The sequence below is a fragment of the Microchirus variegatus genome (assembly GCF_963457635.1).
Source record: "Microchirus variegatus genome assembly, chromosome: 7".
Lineage (NCBI taxonomy): Eukaryota > Metazoa > Chordata > Actinopteri > Pleuronectiformes > Soleidae > Microchirus > Microchirus variegatus.
The window spans coordinates 31,846,036-31,864,307 of NC_139808.1; the positions used below are offsets into that span (position 1 = coordinate 31,846,036).

Here is an 18,272-nt window from a genome sequence, read left to right on the forward strand (position 1 = left end):
GAAATATTACAAATATTTAAAATATTTAAAAATAATTCTATTTATTTAATATGTTTTTAATCCAGTTTCATGTTTTAATTCTTCAATGTCTTCATGAGTCCTGATGTTGACCAGTAGATGGCAGTAACTCTCCACCTTCTCCTTCTCCTGTTGTTTTCCCTCTCTTCATCAGTCCACCTGTGTGTGTGTGTGTTATCTCTTTCATTCTCACTTCATTCTCCTCCTCCTCTTTTTCTCCTCCTCCTCTTCTTTTTTCCTCCCTGTTGATTTCTCTTGTTTTCCTCCATCACTGTGTTTTTATTTCTTTTCTTCTCTCTCTAAATTGTTTGTTTGGAGCGTCCTCGCCTCATGGTTTTTCCGTGTTGTAACTACCTCTCATTTTCATTTCACCCACTTCTCACTCTCTTCTCCTTCACTCTCTTCTCCTTCACTCTCTCACTCCAACCTCCCTCTTTTCTTCATTTCACCATTTTCACTCCCTCTGTCTGTGCTTTTAATCCTAATCTGTGTTTACCTCTGACATCCTACAGCTCTTTCTTCTCTTTCTCTAATTCACTTTATCTCCTCTCCTACCTTCTCCTCTTGTTTCCTCTCCTACCTTCTCCTCTTGTTTCCTCTCCTACCTTCTCCTCTTGTTTCCTCTCCTACCTTCTCCTGTCCTCTCGTTTCCTCTGCTACCTTCTCCTGTCCTCTTGTTTCCTCTGCTACCTTCTCCTGTCCTCTTGTTTCCTTTCCTATCTTCTCCTGTCCTCTTGTTTCCTTTCCTACCTTCTCCTGTCCTCTTGTTTCCTCTCCTACCTTCTCCTGTCCTCTCGTTTCCTCTCCTACCTTCTCCTCTTGTTTCCTCTCCTACCTTCTCCTCTCGTTTCCTCTCCTAACTCCTCCTCTCGTTTCCTCTCCTACCTTCTCCTGTCCTCCTGTTTCTTCTCCATCCTCTCCTCTTGTTTCCTCTCCTCTCCTCTTGTTTCCTCTCCTCTCCTCTTGTTTCCTCACCTCTTCTCTTGTTTCCTCTCAACCCCTCTTGTGTCCTCTCCTCTTGCTTCCTCTCCTCTCGTTTCCTCTCCTCTTCTCTTGTTTCCTCTCCTCTCCTCTTGTTTCCTCTCCTCTCCTCTTGTTTCCTCTCAACCCCTCTTGTGTCCTCTCCTCTTGTTTCCTCCCCATCATCTCTTCTTGTTTCCTCTCATCCCCGCTTGTTTCCTCCCCTCTTCCCTTGTTTCCTCTCCTCTTCTTGTCTCCCTCGCTTCTCGTTTCCTCCCCTCTTCTCTTCTCTCCAATGGTCTCCTCTTGTTAACTCTCCTCTCTCTTCTTGTTTCCTCTCCTCTTGTTTCCTCTCTTCTCTCTTCTTGTTTCCTCTCCTCTCTCTTCTTGTTTCCTCTCCTCTTGTTTCCTCTCCTCTCTCTTCTTGTTTCCTCTCCTCTCTCTTCTTCTTCCCTCTCTTCTTCTTTCCTCTCCTCTTGTTTCCTCTCCTCTCTCTTCTTGTTTCGTCTCCTCTTGTTTCCTCTCCTCTCTCTTCTTGTTTCCTCTCCTCTTGTTTCCTCTCCTCTCTCTTCTTGTTTCCTCTCCTCTCTCTTCTTCTTCCCTCTCTTCTTGTTTCCTCTCCTCTTGTTTCCTCTCCTCTCTCTTCTTCCCTCTCCTCTTGTTTCCTCTCCTCTCTCTTCTTGTTTCCTCTCCTCTTGTTTCCTCTCCTCTCTCTTCTTCTTCCCTCTCTTCTTGTTTCCTCTCCTCTCTCTTCTTGTTTCCTCTCCTCTCTCTTCTTGTTTCGTCTCCTCTTGTTTCCTCTCCTCTCTCTTCTTGTTTCCTCTCCTCTTGTTTCCTCTCCTCTCTCTTCTTGTTTCCTCTCCTCTTGTTTCCTCTCCTCTCTCTTCTTCTTCCCTCTCTTCTTGTTTCCTCTCCTCTTGTTTCCTCTCCTCTCTCTTCTTGTTTCCTCTCCTCTCTCTTCTTCTTCCCTCTCCTCTTGTTTCCTCTCCTCTCTCTTCTTGTTTCCTCTCCTCTTGTTTCCTCTCCTCTCTCTTCTTCTTCCCTCTCCTCTTGTTTCCTCTCCTCTCTCTTCTTGTTTCCTCTCCTCTTGTTTCCTCTCCTCTCTCTTCTTGTTTCCTCTCCTCTTGTTTCCTCTCCTCTCTCTTCTTCTTCCCTCTCTTCTTGTTTCCTCTCCTCTCGTTTCCTCTCCTCTCTCTTCTTGTTTCCTCTCCTCTTGTTTCCTCTCTTCTCTCTTCTTGTTTCCTCTCCTCTCTCTTCTTGTTTCCTCTCCTCTTGTTTCCTCTCCTCTCTCTTCTTGTTTCCTCTCCTCTCTCTTCTTCTTCCCTCTCTTCTTCTTTCCTCTCCTCTTGTTTCCTCTCCTCTCTCTTCTTGTTTCGTCTCCTCTTGTTTCCTCTCCTCTCTCTTCTTGTTTCCTCTCCTCTTGTTTCCTCTCCTCTCTCTTCTTGTTTCCTCTCCTCTCTCTTCTTCTTCCCTCTCTTCTTGTTTCCTCTCCTCTTGTTTCCTCTCCTCTCTCTTCTTCCCTCTCCTCTTGTTTCCTCTCCTCTCTCTTCTTGTTTCCTCTCCTCTTGTTTCCTCTCTTCTCTCTTCTACTTCCCTCTCTTCTTGTTTCCTCTCCTCTCTCTTCTTGTTTCCTCTCCTCTCTCTTCTTGTTTCGTCTCCTCTTGTTTCCTCTCCTCTCTCTTCTTGTTTCCTCTCCTCTTGTTTCCTCTCCTCTCTCTTCTTGTTTCCTCTCCTCTTGTTTCCTCTCCTCTCTCTTCTTCTTCCCTCTCTTCTTGTTTCCTCTCCTCTTGTTTCCTCTCCTCTCTCTTCTTGTTTCCTCTCCTCTCTCTTCTTCTTCCCTCTCCTCTTGTTTCCTCTCCTCTCTCTTCTTGTTTCCTCTCCTCTTGTTTCCTCTCCTCTCTCTTCTTCTTCCCTCTCCTCTTGTTTCCTCTCCTCTCTCTTCTTGTTTCCTCTCCTCTTGTTTCCTCTCCTCTCTCTTCTTGTTTCCTCTCCTCTTGTTTCCTCTCCTCTCTCTTCTTCTTCCCTCTCTTCTTGTTTCCTCTCCTCTCGTTTCCTCTCCTCTCTCTTCTTGTTTCCTCTCCTCTTATTTCCTCTCCTCTCGTTTCCTCTCCTCTCGTCCTCTCCTCCCTCTCTCCTGCAGTGATGTTGTTATAACAGTTCTCTCTCTCTCTCTGTCTCTCAGTGTTTCGTTCATCAGTTGGACGGCTTCATCTTGTGGCTGCAGGAGTCTCTGGACAGCACAGAGAACTGGACTCAGCCCAGACAGGAGCTGGACAGCCTGAGGGTTTACCTGGACACACACCTGGTCAGAGCACTCACACACACACACACACACACACACACACTCACACACACACATACACAGCATGGTGCCACTCTGTGTGAATGAAGTGTCAGAGAAGGAGTCGGTGCTTTGAGACGAGCTGAAAACACAAACCTGAGAACGTCTCAGTCACAAGAGAAACAACAACAACAACCTGCTGCTCTGTCTATACACTCACCTGACCACCTGATCAGCTGATCAAATAGTGATAAAAATAGTGATAGCGTCTATGGATCACGGCCAAATTTAGTCACTTCCTGGTCCCATTGCGGACATTTACTTATAATTTCATCCAAATCCGTCCGCAGACCGACAGAAAACATATATCTCCTTTGCGGAGGTTAATGACACACAATGTGCACACAAATGCACAACTTGAGTACCCTAACCTCACACACACACACACACACATGGGTTTATGATCCTACATTTGCATGTTTGCATTTACATACATGCATATCAATGTGTCCATGAGACACACACACACACTGGTTTCCATGACTTCAGAGGACATCACATTGACTTACGTTCATTTACTTCCTGTAGTCTAACCTAATCCTAATCCTGACCTCACCCTCACTTTAAAATGACTCGCCCGTTTCCCCCCGTTTCTCAGAAATGATTCTGTGCCTCATTAGGACCAGGTTTTGGTCTCCATGACGACGACTGGTCGTGACAAGGTCAGAGTTTATGACAGAAAATCAAGAACAAACAACCGCCCGTCGTAGACGTTCAGACCTTTCTAAATATGACAGTCGGCCTGAAAAAGAGTGTAAAATAATATAATAATAATAATGAAAAAGGATCAGTGCATCTCTATTTCCAGCGTTTGACACGAGGCAGGGATCTGCTGGAGGTCAAAGGTCAAAAGTCAGGGGTTTGGCGCCGACGACGTGAGCGACGGCAAAATAAATAACACGCCAACAGACTCTCATTTCATCTTCGCTGCCTTTATCCTCTCGCTCCTCTCTTTTTGTTCCAATTTGTTTTCACCTGCAGCTCTTTGTTTTCTTACACACACACACACACACACACACACACACACACACACACACACACACACCATCTGCCCTTTCCTTTCTCCCTTTTCCTGCCTCTTTGTCTCTTTTTATGTCTCCTTCAATCTCACTGTGTTCGTTTTGTTGTTTTTACCAAACAGATTAAAAAAAAGCCAATGTGTTTGTCTAATTTACACACAGACGCACACACACACACGCAGACACACACACACAGACGCAGACGCACACACACACAGACGGAGAGAGGGAGAAACAAACTGAAGTATTTGCATATAAGCGTGCAATGTAAATGCATACACACAACAGTAGACATGTCTTTTAGCTGCACACACACACACACACACACACACACACACACAGGTGCTATTTGCATACATTTGCATGTTCCTAGACAGATTTCTAAATCAACATATCTGTCCCTGCAGAACAGCTACTCCCACACACACACACACACACACACACACACACACACACTAACTTGTCTTATCTCGTTATTTATTTCAGCTGTGTGTGTATGTGTGTGTGTGTGTTTGTGTGTGTGTGCGTGTTTGTTTTTGGGGTTTGTTTACACGTGTCGTGCGTCGACTTTGTTGTGGGCGCCAGCAGCGCTAACGTTAGCGGCGGTTAGCTTCAATTAGAATTGCCGGCTCTTAATTGGCGCGTCTCGTTAAATAAAGCAGGGAGAGGATGAAAAAGCATCGCTAATAGGACTTTGAACTGCTGCACTGTTGATAGCGCGCTCGCTAACCGGCGCTGTGTGTGTGTGTGTGTGTGTGGCTGCGTCGATAGTCACACTCTCACTTTGTAGTTATTAGTGAGTGTTTGTGCGGATGTTTGTTTGATGACTGCAGCAGAGCCAGGTTTCTGTGAATCAGACGGTGATGCAGTGAAAACAGAGAGAGGACAGAGGGACGAGGACACAGGGACGGACGTGTCCTGCGTCTCGTGTTGTGAGGTCGCGAAGCTTGACTTTGACTGAGAGTCGGAGCAGATAAGAAACAGGAAGTGACTTAACCTGACCCCCTTTGTGTCTGTCTGAGTTTTCAAAGTAAGACTTGCCTCCGTACGACTGTGTGCAGACGATAATCTGACAGATTATTTTCTCTGTCGCTCTTTGTTTGTTTGTTTGTTTGAAGGAAACATCAGAGTTATGAGACGTAAGACTGAAGTAACCTCTGGACTCCATTGACTACGTCTTCTTCGTCGCTGCTACGTCACTTACGTAGAGAATAGGCGAGAGTTTGACAGACGACAACGCTGCAATTCAGCAGAAGTTAGCACGAGTGGAGCGTTAAAGCGTCCGGTGTTGACACCATATCGTATTTAGCTTAACTTTACTCTGCACATCCAGGGTTTCTATTCTCGCTCTCCCATCAGTCGGTGAAACGTCAGCTTCTTTTTGTTTACAGTACATACGTCGTTTTTTGAATTACCACCAGAATTCCATCCCGTTTCGCTCCAGCTTTCCTGCCGTGCCGCAGACGAGATGCAAAGGCGACACAAACGAGACGCAAAGGAGATGCAGACACGATACAAATGAGACGCATACGTGATGCAGACGTGACGCAAAATCGACACAAATGAGACGCAGATGCACGCGATGCGATGCAAACGAGACCCATCGAGACCCAGACTAGACGAGATGTAAACGCAACACAAACGTCATGCAGACGAGACCCAGACGAGAAGCAGACGCGATGTAGATGAGACGAGATGTAAACGCGACACAGACGAGACGCAGACGAGACGAGACGTAAACGCGACGCAGACTGGGCGCAGTGGAGATTCAGACGTGACGCAGACGAGATGTAAATGCGACACAAACGAGACCCAGACGAGATGCAGATGAGACGAGATGTAAACACGACACAGACGAGGCGCAGACGAGATGAGACCGAGACGAGACGTAAACGCGACGCAGACGAGATTCAGACGTGGCGCAGACGAGATGTAAATGCGACACTAACGAGACCCAGACGAGACGCAGACGCGATGCAGATGAGACGAGATGTAAATGCGACACAGACGAGACGAGATGAGACGCAGACGAGACGAGACGTAAACGCGACGCAGACGAGGCGCAGACGAGGCGTAAACGCAACACAAACGTGATGCAGACCAGATTCAGACGTGACGCAGACAAAACGTGACACAAACGAGACGAAGACGAGGCGCAGACGAGATTCTGACGTGACGAGACGTAAACGTGACACAAACGAGACGCAGACGAGGCGCAGACGAGATTCAGACGTGACGCAGACCAAACGTAAACGTGACAGAAACGAGACGCAGATGAGGCGCAGACGAGATTCAGACGTGACGAGACGTAAACATGACACAAACGAGATGCAGACGAGATTCAGACGTGACGCAGACGAGACGAGACATAAACGTGACACAAACGAGACGCAGACGAGATTCAGACGAGACGTAAACGTGACACAAACGAGACGCAGACGAGGCGCAGACGAGATTCAGACGTGACGCAGACAAAACGTGACACAAACGAGACGAAGACGAGGCGCAGACGAGATTCTGACGTGACGAGACGTAAACGTGACACAAACGAGACGCAGACGAGGCGCAGACGAGATTCAGACGTGACGCAGACCAAACGTAAACGTGACAGAAACGAGACGCAGATGAGGCGCAGACGAGATTCAGACGTGACGAGACGTAAACGTAACACAAACGAGACGCAGACGAGGCGCAGACGAGATTCAGACGTGACGCAGACAAAACGTAAACATGACACAAACGAGATGCAGACGAGGCGCAGACGAGATTCAGACGTGACGCAGACGAGACGAGACATAAACGTGACACAAACGAGACGCAGACGAGATTCAGACGAGACGTAAACGTGACACAAACGAGACGCAGACGAGGCGCAGACGGGATTCAGACGTGACGCAGACAAAACGTAAACATGACACAAACGAGACGCAGACGAGATTCAGACGTGACGCAGACGAGACGAGACATAAACGTGACACAAACGAGACGCAGACGAGATTCAGACGAGACGTAAACGCGACGCAGACGAGATTCAGACGAGACGTAAACGTGACACAAACGAGACGAAGACGAGGCGCAGACGAGATTCTGACGTGACGAGACGTAAACGTGACACAAACGAGACGCAGACGAGGCGCAGACGAGATTCAGACGTGACGCAGACCAAACGTAAACGTGACAGAAACGAGACGCAGATGAGGCGCAGACGAGATTCAGACATGACGAGACGTAAACATGACACAAACGAGATGCAGACGAGGCGCAGACGAGATTCAGACGTGACGCAGACGAGACGAGACATAAACGTGACACAAACGAGACGCAGACGAGATTCAGACGAGACGTAAACGTGACACAAACGAGACGCAGACGAGGCGCAGACGAGATTCAGACGTGACGCAGACAAAACGTGACACAAACGAGACGAGGCGCAGACGAGATTCTGACGTGACGAGACGTAAACGTGACACAAACGAGACGCAGACGAGGCGCAGACGAGATTCAGACGTGACGCAGACCAAACGTAAACGTGACAGAAACGAGACGCAGATGAGGCGCAGACGAGATTCAGACGTGACGAGACGTAAACGTAACACAAACGAGACGCAGACGAGGCGCAGACGAGATTCAGACGTGACGCAGACAAAACGTAAACATGACACAAACGAGATGCAGACGAGGCGCAGACGAGATTCAGACGTGACGCAGACGAGACGAGACATAAACGTGACACAAACGAGACGCAGACGAGATTCAGACGAGACGTAAACGTGACACAAACGAGACGCAGACGAGGCGCAGACGAGATTCAGACGTGACGCAGACAAAACGTAAACATGACACAAACGAGACGCAGACGAGGCGCAGACGAGATTCAGACGTGATGCAGACGAGACGAGACATAAACGTGACACAAACGAGACGCAGACGAGATTCAGACGAGACGTAAACGCGACGCAGACGAGATTCAGACGAGACGTAAACGTGACACGAACGAGGCGAAGACGAGGTGCAGACGAAGCGCGATCCACACAGAAACTGAAATCTCTCCTTGCACGAAGTTTTCTGTAAACACGACAGTCTCTTGACGCTGTAGTACACATGCCAGCCCTGTGTGTGGCGCTGTGACTCTGCCAAAGAAATACACATATTGGTTTTATGTGGAGTTCTGTGATATTTTTCACACTTGGAACTGAAAGTACTGAAACTATTACCAAACTTTTTGCGCCTTCTCCTGAACGTTAGCTGCAGAGTTCTTCGACTTTTCAGATCCTTGATTCAGACGCAGAATTTTAGCACAATTTAACTCATGAGTCGCGTCTTCACGTCCTCGTCCATATCCCTGATCGTTTACTTCGGTCTTAATCCTTCTGGTGAAGTCGTGGAAATTTTAAATGTCACAAATATATCTTAGTTTTTTAAGGCGAGACATTGTCAGTGACATTTTTATCAATGAGGAGGAAGTGGTGAGTTTTCAGGGGACTATTTTCATCTGTGTGTGTTTGTGTGTGAGAGATTGTCATTATTTGGATCGATACATTGATACATTGATGTTTCCTCTCTTTCTCTCGACGATAGGAAACACAAATATATAACGTTGCCTCCTTTAGTCTCGCTGCAGTGATTTAAATGAACATTGTGTTCAGGGAACTCACTTTGTCCAGGTTTAATTTTCTCACTCTCTATGTTTGTGATTTTCTATTTCTTTCATTCCCTCTGCTACTTTCTCTCTCTCTCTCTCTATATATATATATATATATATATATATTTATATTTATATTTATATATATATATTGCTTTTTGTCACACACACACAAACACGTAAACACAAACACACACACAAGCAAAAACCCACAGCTCCAGGGCAGCAGTGGGCGGAGTGGATGTGCTCTCCCAGCTGAATATTTGGTCCAGCTGGTGTGTGAGTGTGTGTGTGTGTGTGTGTGTGTGTGTGTGTGTGTGTGTAGTGTGTGTGTTTTAGGACGCGTGGAGCGAATAAGCACAGGTCTTTCCGGAACCCCGGGGAGATCAGTGAGGCAAGAGGACGCTTACACTCTATCACACACACACACACACACACACACACAAATTGGTTCATCTGTCCTTGTCAGGACTTTGCATAGACTCCCATTCATTGTGTATGGAGTGGAGTGTGTGTGGGGGGGGGGGAGGAGGAGGAGGAGGTAATAACCCTTGTGCCATAACCATAACCAAACCTAATCCTAACCTGACGTGGAAGCCTTGACCTTTGACCTCAACCTGGAGCTTTAAAACATGACAGTTTACCTCATTAGGATCAGACTTTGGACCCAACAAGGTCAGTGTTTACTGTAGAGACACACACACACACACACACACACACAGGCTGCTCTTTGTAAGGCACTGAGAGATGGCGGCCAATGAAAGGCCTATTGATTTGGTCTGATGGGTGATCCAGGCCTTTGAATCCCATTACCAGCAGCAGCAGCAAAACACTACTGGTGGCAACATGAGAGGAGGAGGGAGGAGGGAGGAGGGAGGAGGAGGTGGAGGGAGGGAGAGGAGGGAGGGAGTAAAGAGGTGTAGAGGTGTGAGGGGGAGGTGGAGAGGTCCAACTCCAGCTTCACAGCAAAATCTCAGAACATTGATTATGTGGAGATACGAAGCTATATGAAGCAAAATGTGACAATCACCGCTGACGTCACACTGTGTGTGTGTGTGTGTGTCTCTGTGTGTGTTGTCTGGGTGTCGTCCAAGAAATTAATACAGTCGCAAATGACTTTCCTCCGATGAGTAATTGCAAAATAAATGTAATATCTCTCTCGTTTAGCGACCGAAGAATGGAGTCGTTTTTAATTTTGTTTTTTTTGGAAACAGGACGACGACGACGACGGCGACGGGGTTCTAATTAGGCCTCGACAATTCATCATTTTTGAAACGCATGCGAGAAAAATCGCAATTTAAAAGCGACGCAATTAGCGAGAGTTTGCAGTTTGATCGAAACATCTTTGCTTCTCTGCCAATTCAAAGGAAAGTTATCCCACTTATTAGAGGTGAGGGGAGGAAATCGACTCACACAGGAATCGCGATTCTAATCATCCAAAATCGACAACAAAAACATAATATATTTTTTTATTAATAAAATCTACCTCTTATGACTGGATTTATGTTGATTTTATGGCGGTAGAATTTAATAACTTTTACTGCTAAGAACATGTGGTGAATCACTGTTTTATAACAATAAGGCTCACAAAAAACGCGATAATTACGCCCAAATTACACCAAACTTTTGCAAATTCCTCAAAGTTAAAGGTGCATTATGTAATAAATCATAAAATCCTCCTAATATGTCACAGAGACTCAGGAATAATGTTCATATAACAAACTGAACTCACCAACAACAACAGTACAGACTAAATATTTGAATTAAAAAATATATATTTTGCAGACTGCAAATCATGTTTATGTTTTGGCGTCATGTGGCGCCACCTACCGCCGTCTACCAATCACTGCAGTCAGTAGAGTCTCAGCTGCCGAGCAACCACAGGTTGCCAGTTACGTCAGAAAACCAAACCTAAAAGACCTCAGTGTTTTGAAATTTTAATGTAGTAACTGTTTTTGGCCACATTCTTACATACGGCACTGACGTTTTAGGATTGCAGTTATTATTTCGATCTGCGTCTCGTGCCGTAACTCTTGTTTTTAAGTGTCAACACAGTAAATATCGTGCTCTTGTTCATAAACAATGTGTTTTGTCGTCAATTTCCTGCTCTGCAGCGCCCTCTAGGCTCCAAAAAATACAACTGACACTCGTTTTACAGCTTTTTACAGCGACTATTGTTCCTTTCTTTGGAACAGTGTGGTCGTAACTACACTTATGTCACAGTGAGCGTGATATAACCACGATCTTCTCATTCATTCATTCATTCATTCATTCATTCATTCATTCATTCATTGACACACAGGCGTCTGCGACTGCACGAGTTTGTCTGGAGCTTCGTTTTCCCCGAGACAAGGTTGAGTTTGTTTCGTACGGTATATTTTTAGATTTCTGCTGGTTTTTTATTGTAGCCTATAAAGATGGAATCGTGTAGATGAAAGAGGAGGAATGGAAGACAGGAGGAGGAGGAGGAGGAGGAGGAGGAGAGGATGGAGTGATGCCAGAGAAAGAGTGAGGCAGACGGATGAGAGAAGGATGAAGTGAAAAGATGAAGGAGAGACTCAAAAATTGCTCCACGCTTTTATTAGTTAATATAAAAAAAGAAAAAACAGGAAAATAGAGAGGACACACGCACACACACACACACACACACACACACACACACACACACACACACACACACACGCACACACACACACACACACACACCCTGAGGGAATACCAGTGTACTGCAGTAGCTTCTCTGTGAATGGAGACAGAATTTGATCATCATTATTACAAAGACTCTTTGATCAGATCATGTCTCATCAACCTGAGCCTGTCTGCTCTGTGTGTGTGTGTGTGTGTGTGTGTGTGTGTGTGCGTGTGTGCGTGTGTGTGTGTGTGTGTGTGTGATCTCAATGTCAAACCCTCAATGTCATCTGTGCATCAGCGCCGCTGAACCTCTTAGCGTTGCCGCTAATGTCCCAGTGCTAAAACATTAGGTTAGGCTTCTGATGCCACCCTACCCCGCTGCTCCGGGCTAATATGCTAATGCTAACAGGTAATCTGATTCACTGGCTTTGAAGCCGCTTGTCTCGCAGCCCACTCTGTGTGTGTGTGTGTGTGTGTATGCTAATTAGAGCAGGGAGCTGTGCCTCTTTAGGGCAGAACTGACTGTCCTCAAATCCACCTGCTGCCTTCAACATTCAACAGTTTCACCTGATAAATGAGACGATGCTCACCTGTCACTATAGTGTGTTTGTGAGGCTCACTCTCCCACACCAAAGTCCACAGAGAAAATCAGTGCAATTTTAGCTCACAGGGACACAGGAGCTGCTGGTCTACTGCTGCCTCGTGTGGTCACTTTGTGTCACTGAGTTTAATCTGAATGAAGATTTTTAAAAGCCGAATTTTACCAAATCAGTCATTGTAAGTTAGTGATGGAGGCAGCAGTGGATCAACAACTCCTGTGAACTCCTGTGTGCTGTGATGTTAAAATCACTGGTTTACTCTATGGACTTTGGTGTGGGAGAGTGAGTGACTTTGGTGTGGCAGAGTGAGTGGTTTACAAACTTCAGTTTTCAGCCTCTTAGCGGAAATATATCAATGAAAGCTACGTCAGTTTAAGTCTACGTCTTTCCTTCCGTGTCCCTTCCTCCCATCTTTCCTTCCTTCCATCTTCCCTTCTATCCTTCCATCTTTCCTTCCTTCTATCTTCCTCCTTTACTTCCTTCCTTCTTCCCTTCTATCCTTCCATCTTTCCTACCTTCCATCTTCCCTTCTTTCCGTCCTTCCATCTTACTTCCTTCTTTCCTGCCTTCCTTCCTTCCTTCCTCCCTTTCCGCCTTCCTTTTTTCCTTCCTTCCGTCTTCCCTTTTTCCTTCCATCCTTCTTTCTGCGGCCTCCATCACTAACTTTAAATTATTCATTTATATTATTTGGCGTTTAAAATCCTTTGCTCAGATTGACCTCAGTGACACGAAGTGACCACACGAGGCAGCAGTAGTCCAGCAGCTCCTGTGTCCCTGTGAGCTAAACTCACTGGTTTTCTCTATGGGCTTTGGTGTGGGAGAGTGAGTGGTTTACAAACTTCAGTTCCCTGTTTGTTAAAGTCTGTCTCACAAAAGACTCGGATCATAAAATCTACATCAGTTTAAGTCTAATATCAATAAAAAAAGATCAATAATTGTGTCTTTTCAGCCGCTGCATTAAACAACAACAAAACAAACAGATCATCCATTCAAAATGACTTTAGCTCTCACACATTCATAATATGAATATTATTCTCTTTACTGTAAAAGGTTTTAGGAAACACTGACTTTATAAAGATGCAGTGTAAAAAGGACCATCCGTCATTTTAATAACGATAACAATAATATCTTTTATTTATGTGCCGCCTTTAACTTATGCAGAAAGACACTTTACGCTAATGCGAAACAGATATTAAAAGCAGAAAAACACACACAGTCGCAGTAATGGAGTAATCTGTCATAACCTGTAATCTCAGTCACTGAGTTAATCTGGCTGATTGAAGTGCTTGAAATGTCCTCAGAAACATCCATAACAATGAGTTTCCTTTAAAGGAGACGCTCGTTTTCTACTCTGCATGATTGTCTCTGTTTCCCCTCACACACACACACACACACACACACACACCTCACACACACATAAATACATAAACACAGCCGCTGTTGTCTGACGCTCATAAAAGCAGATCTGCTCTGCATGCCTTATCGCACACGCCGTGATTGATGTCTGGCTGTTCTCCTCTTATCGATTCTCCGCTCTTCATATATTAAACGGAGGAAACGGGCGGCAGCGGCGAAATCGCCCGGTCGGGAAAACGAGGCGCTGAAATACGATCGCTCGCCGCGATAGCCCCGGCTAATCTGCGCCACCTAATTCATTCCTAACACGGGCCTCCTCCTCCTCCTCCTCCTCCTCCTCCTCCTCCTCCGCCCGCTGATAGATGTACTTTATGTTTATTAGCTGTGAGGTTTTTCACCAGCTTATCTGGGAATAACGGCGGCCTCCGAGTCTGTAAAATTACTCAATCAGCCGCCCAGATTTGGAGTAATTTAGGAGGTTTGGCGCGCGGCGGGGTAATGATGTCACAACGCACACAGTCATGTTTTATTTGGAGAACGTTGATGTATGGATGTTTTCTGAAGAGGTGGAGCTGCTGCTGCTCTGGGGGTTTTTTTCAGAGCGACGCTTTATTGTTTATCGGTGAAATATAAGTCCTGTGTGTGTGTGTCGCTGCTATCTGCTCACTTCTCAACAACACACTCCTTCTAATCCAACACGTAATCTGTGTTACATATTTTACCACGTGATGCACGACCTGCGATAAAGATGCGATCGCTGCACCGTCGTTCTGTCATATTCACTATATTCACAAGACGGCGTAGAATCAATACATCTGTGGAGCTAAAGAATAGAATAATGCAGCTGAAATGCTGAATTGTCCTGCTGTCAACTTTGCCACACCAAAGTCCATAGAGAAAACCAGGGATTTTAGCTCACAGGGACACAGGAGCTGCTGGTCTACTGCTGCCTCGTGTGGTCACTGTGTGTCACTGAAGTTAATCTGAATGAAGATTATTAAAAGCTGAATTGACAAAATAAGACATTTGAAGTTAGCGATGGAGGCAGCAGTGGATCAACAACTCACTGTGTGCTGTCATGTTAATGTAATGTAAAAATCACTGGTTTTCTCTATGGGCTTTGGTGTGGGAGAGTGAGTGGTTTACTAACTTCAGTTTTCAGCCCCTGAGCGGAAATATATTAAATGAAATCTACGTCAGTTTAAGTCCACAACGTCTTAAAAACACGTTCACATCTTTATTTTCACTGTTAGACAGACTTTTCCTTGTGTAAACTGAAGTTTGTAAACCACTCACTCTCCCACACCAAAGTCCATAGAGTAAACCAGTGATTTTAACATCACAGCACACAGGAGTTCACAGGAGTTGTTGATCCACTACTGCCTCCATCACTAACTTACAATGACTGATTTTGTAAAATTCGGCTTTTAAAATATTTAATTTAAACATATTTTAGTGACACAAAGTGACCACACGAGGCAGCAGTAGACCAGCAGCTCCTGTGTCTCTGTGAAGTAAAAATCACTGGTTTTCTCTATGGGCTTTGGTGTGGGAGAGTGAGTGGTTTACAAACTTCTGTTTCCTGTTGTTAAAGTCTGTCTAACAGTGAGATAAAGACGTGAACAATTTAGACATTGTAGACTTCAACTGGCGTAGATTTTAATAGTTTTCTACATTTGTTACTTCTATTTTTTCAGTTTGTAAACCACTCACTCTCCCACACCAAAGTCCATAGAGTTAACCAGTGATTTTAACATCACAGCACACAGGAGTTCACAGGAGTTGTTGATCCACTGCTGCCTCCATCACTAACTTACAATGACTGATTTTGTCAATTCGGCTTTTGAAAATCTTAATTCAGATCAACCTCAATGACACAAAGTGACCACACGAGGCAGCAGTAGACCAGCAGCTCCTGTGTCCCTGTGAGCTAAAATCACTGATTTTCTCTATGGACTTTGGTGTGGGAGAGTGATAATTAACACTTTACTGTTACTCTGGCGTCACTTTATTCATCATTTCTTTGTCTTATCTTGGTCCTGATGACCTTTTTTTTTTTTTTTTTGCTGTATCCATATGATCTACAGCATAACTTCTGACTCATTACATTTGATTTTTTTCCCTCTACTTTTAAGTATTTTCTTATATTTAAGAGTAAAAAAAATCAATAATGACATTAATCATTGCTTACAGACGGTATTTTTATCCCCTGATCGCTGCCATGGCTGCAGACTCTGTGTGTGTGTGTGTGTGTGTGTGTGTGTGTGTGTGTGTGTGTGTGTGTGTGTGTGTGTGTGTGTGTGTGTGTGTGTGTGTGTGTGTGTGTGTGTGTGTGTGTGTGTGTGTGTGTGTGTGTGTGTGTGTGTGTGTGTGAGGGATTAAAATGCGTGCTCCCATCCGTCTCCACAGTGTGTGTATCCTGCTCCATAAATATTGGTATATTGGTGTTGTGGAGGTCTGACCTTGTCATGTGTTGACTGATGCTCATGTGACCCTCAGCTCAGACGAGCGTCTGAGAGACGAGTCTCGACCTGGAGACGAATCTCTGAGGGAAACATGTCGGACACAAAGTATCTCCATCACATCATCATCATCATCATCATCACAGAGCACAACTTTGAGTTTGTGTGAGACAAACATACAAAACTACCATGAAAATATTCACATTTAAGAAGCTGAAAAATGACAGAAACGCGAAAATATTCACATTTAAGAAGCTGAAAAATGACAGAAACGCGAAAATATTCACATTTAAGAAGCTGAAAAATGACAGAAACGCGAAAATATTCACATTTAAGAAGCTGAAAAATGACAGAAACGCGAAAATATTCACATTTAAGAAGCTGAAAAATGACAGAAACGCGAAAATATTCACATTTAAGAAGCTGAAAAATGACAGAAACGCGAAAATATTCACATTTAAGAAGCTGAAAAATGACAGAAACGCGAAAATATTCACATTTAAGAAGCTGAAAAATGACAGAAACGCGAAAATATTCACATTTAAGAAGCTGAAAAATGACAGAAACGCGAAAATATTCACATTTAAGAAGCTGAAAAATGACAGAAACGTGAAAATATTCACATTTAAGAAGCTGAAAAATGACAGAAACGCGAAAATATTCACATTTAAGAAGCTGAAAAATGACAGAAACATGAAAATATTCACATTTAAGAAGGTGAAAAATGACAGAAACGTGAAAATATTCACATTTATGAAGCTGAAAAATGACACAGATCAGTTTATTTAAAAAAAAAAAAAAGATTAGTAATTGATTAATAATTGATAGATTTTAGAGTAGAAACATGAAAGCAACCTTCCTCGGATCAGGAAATAATCAATAACATGTTGATTTTATTGAAATAAACTGTCTTTGAAGCTTCTGAATATGTAAAATTTTCCACCTAAGAATGTCACGTCAGATATTTGTATGAATCATTGTACGACAGCGACGTGGAGATAGAGGAGTCACACACACACACACACACACACACACACACACGCGCGTCTCTTGATAGAATTATGTCTGTGTGTGCGTGTGCAGTGTGTCCCACAGCAGCACAGCAGGATGTCAGAAGTGGTTAAGTCTCGAGGTTTGAGCACCTTGAGGCTTATACACACACACACACACACACACACACACACACACACACACAGACACAGACACAGACACAGACACACACACACACACACAGATCAGAAAGAGCTGTAATGGTGTTCAGAGATCTGACTGCAGTGTTTCCCAACATCGCCTCAGGGTCATTCATCCATTCATCCACACACACACACACACACTCCAATGTTGCCTAGTATACATCCAATAATATCCTGTACGTCATATATCACATCATATGTTTAAAATGTTTGTGCTTTTATTTTGAAAGATCGTTGATGTTTGATGTTTCAGAGTTTCAAACTGGACGTGGACGCTCACGGCGCTCTGAAGGAGAACATCGTGGACGAGGGACGAGCGCTGCTCGCCGTCATCACCTGTCGACAGTCAGGTAACACACACACACACACACACGTGAACACACACACACACATAACCCAGGCTCAAGTGTGTTCCATTCATTATTAATTGTGGGATTAACAGAGTGACCTTCAGTGAGGAGAACTCACCTGAGGAAAAGCCAGTGGGCAAAAACATTCAGTCAAACTTTAGATTTTCTCAAATGTTTGAACGAAGAAGAGAGAGATTTATATTCTTTGAATATTAGGATTGATTTGAAGCTTTTCTTGTTGTTTTTTAAATCTCTCTGAACTCCTTCTCTATCCCGACCTCTGAGCTCTAATAACTGACTTCTTTAAGATTAGAACTTTTCTGTCACTGACCTTAAACTTTAGAAGGAAATGAAATCCCCTTTAAAGACTCCCCTCTTGTCCTTGGCCTTCACTTCATGATAAAAACACTTCTGTTTAGATTTGACCTCTTTACTCTTTTATTATGTCACTGTTTTACTGCTTTTTTCACTGACATTTGAGAAAAATAAAGGTATTTCAAGAGAATCTTTAGGTATTTTCAAGCTTCAACAGCACCTTTTATTCAAGAAAAGCAAATAATCAATTATTTATTCATGACTATATTTTACACTTCTAAAATGTTCTGGTTTCTTTGCTCCATAAAAACAAAGAAATCATTTGTGTTTGTGGACAAAAACAAGACGTTTGAGAACAAATTAACTCATCACTGACTCATCGTGTG

General features: G+C 44.2%; 1 protein-coding gene across 1 annotated transcript in view; it reads left to right on the forward strand.

The window, feature by feature from the left end:
- The window catches only part of akap6 (A kinase (PRKA) anchor protein 6), a gene marked incomplete at its 5' end in the record, with an annotated part of 140,620 nt that overhangs the window by 26,910 nt on the left and 95,438 nt on the right, over positions 1–18,272 (forward strand). The window contains 2 exons of the mRNA XM_083892051.1: positions 3,161–3,283; positions 17,475–17,571. Coding sequence (XP_083748177.1) covers positions 3,161–3,283; positions 17,475–17,571 — 220 coding nt within the window. The remainder of the gene's footprint in view (positions 1–3,160; positions 3,284–17,474; positions 17,572–18,272) is intronic.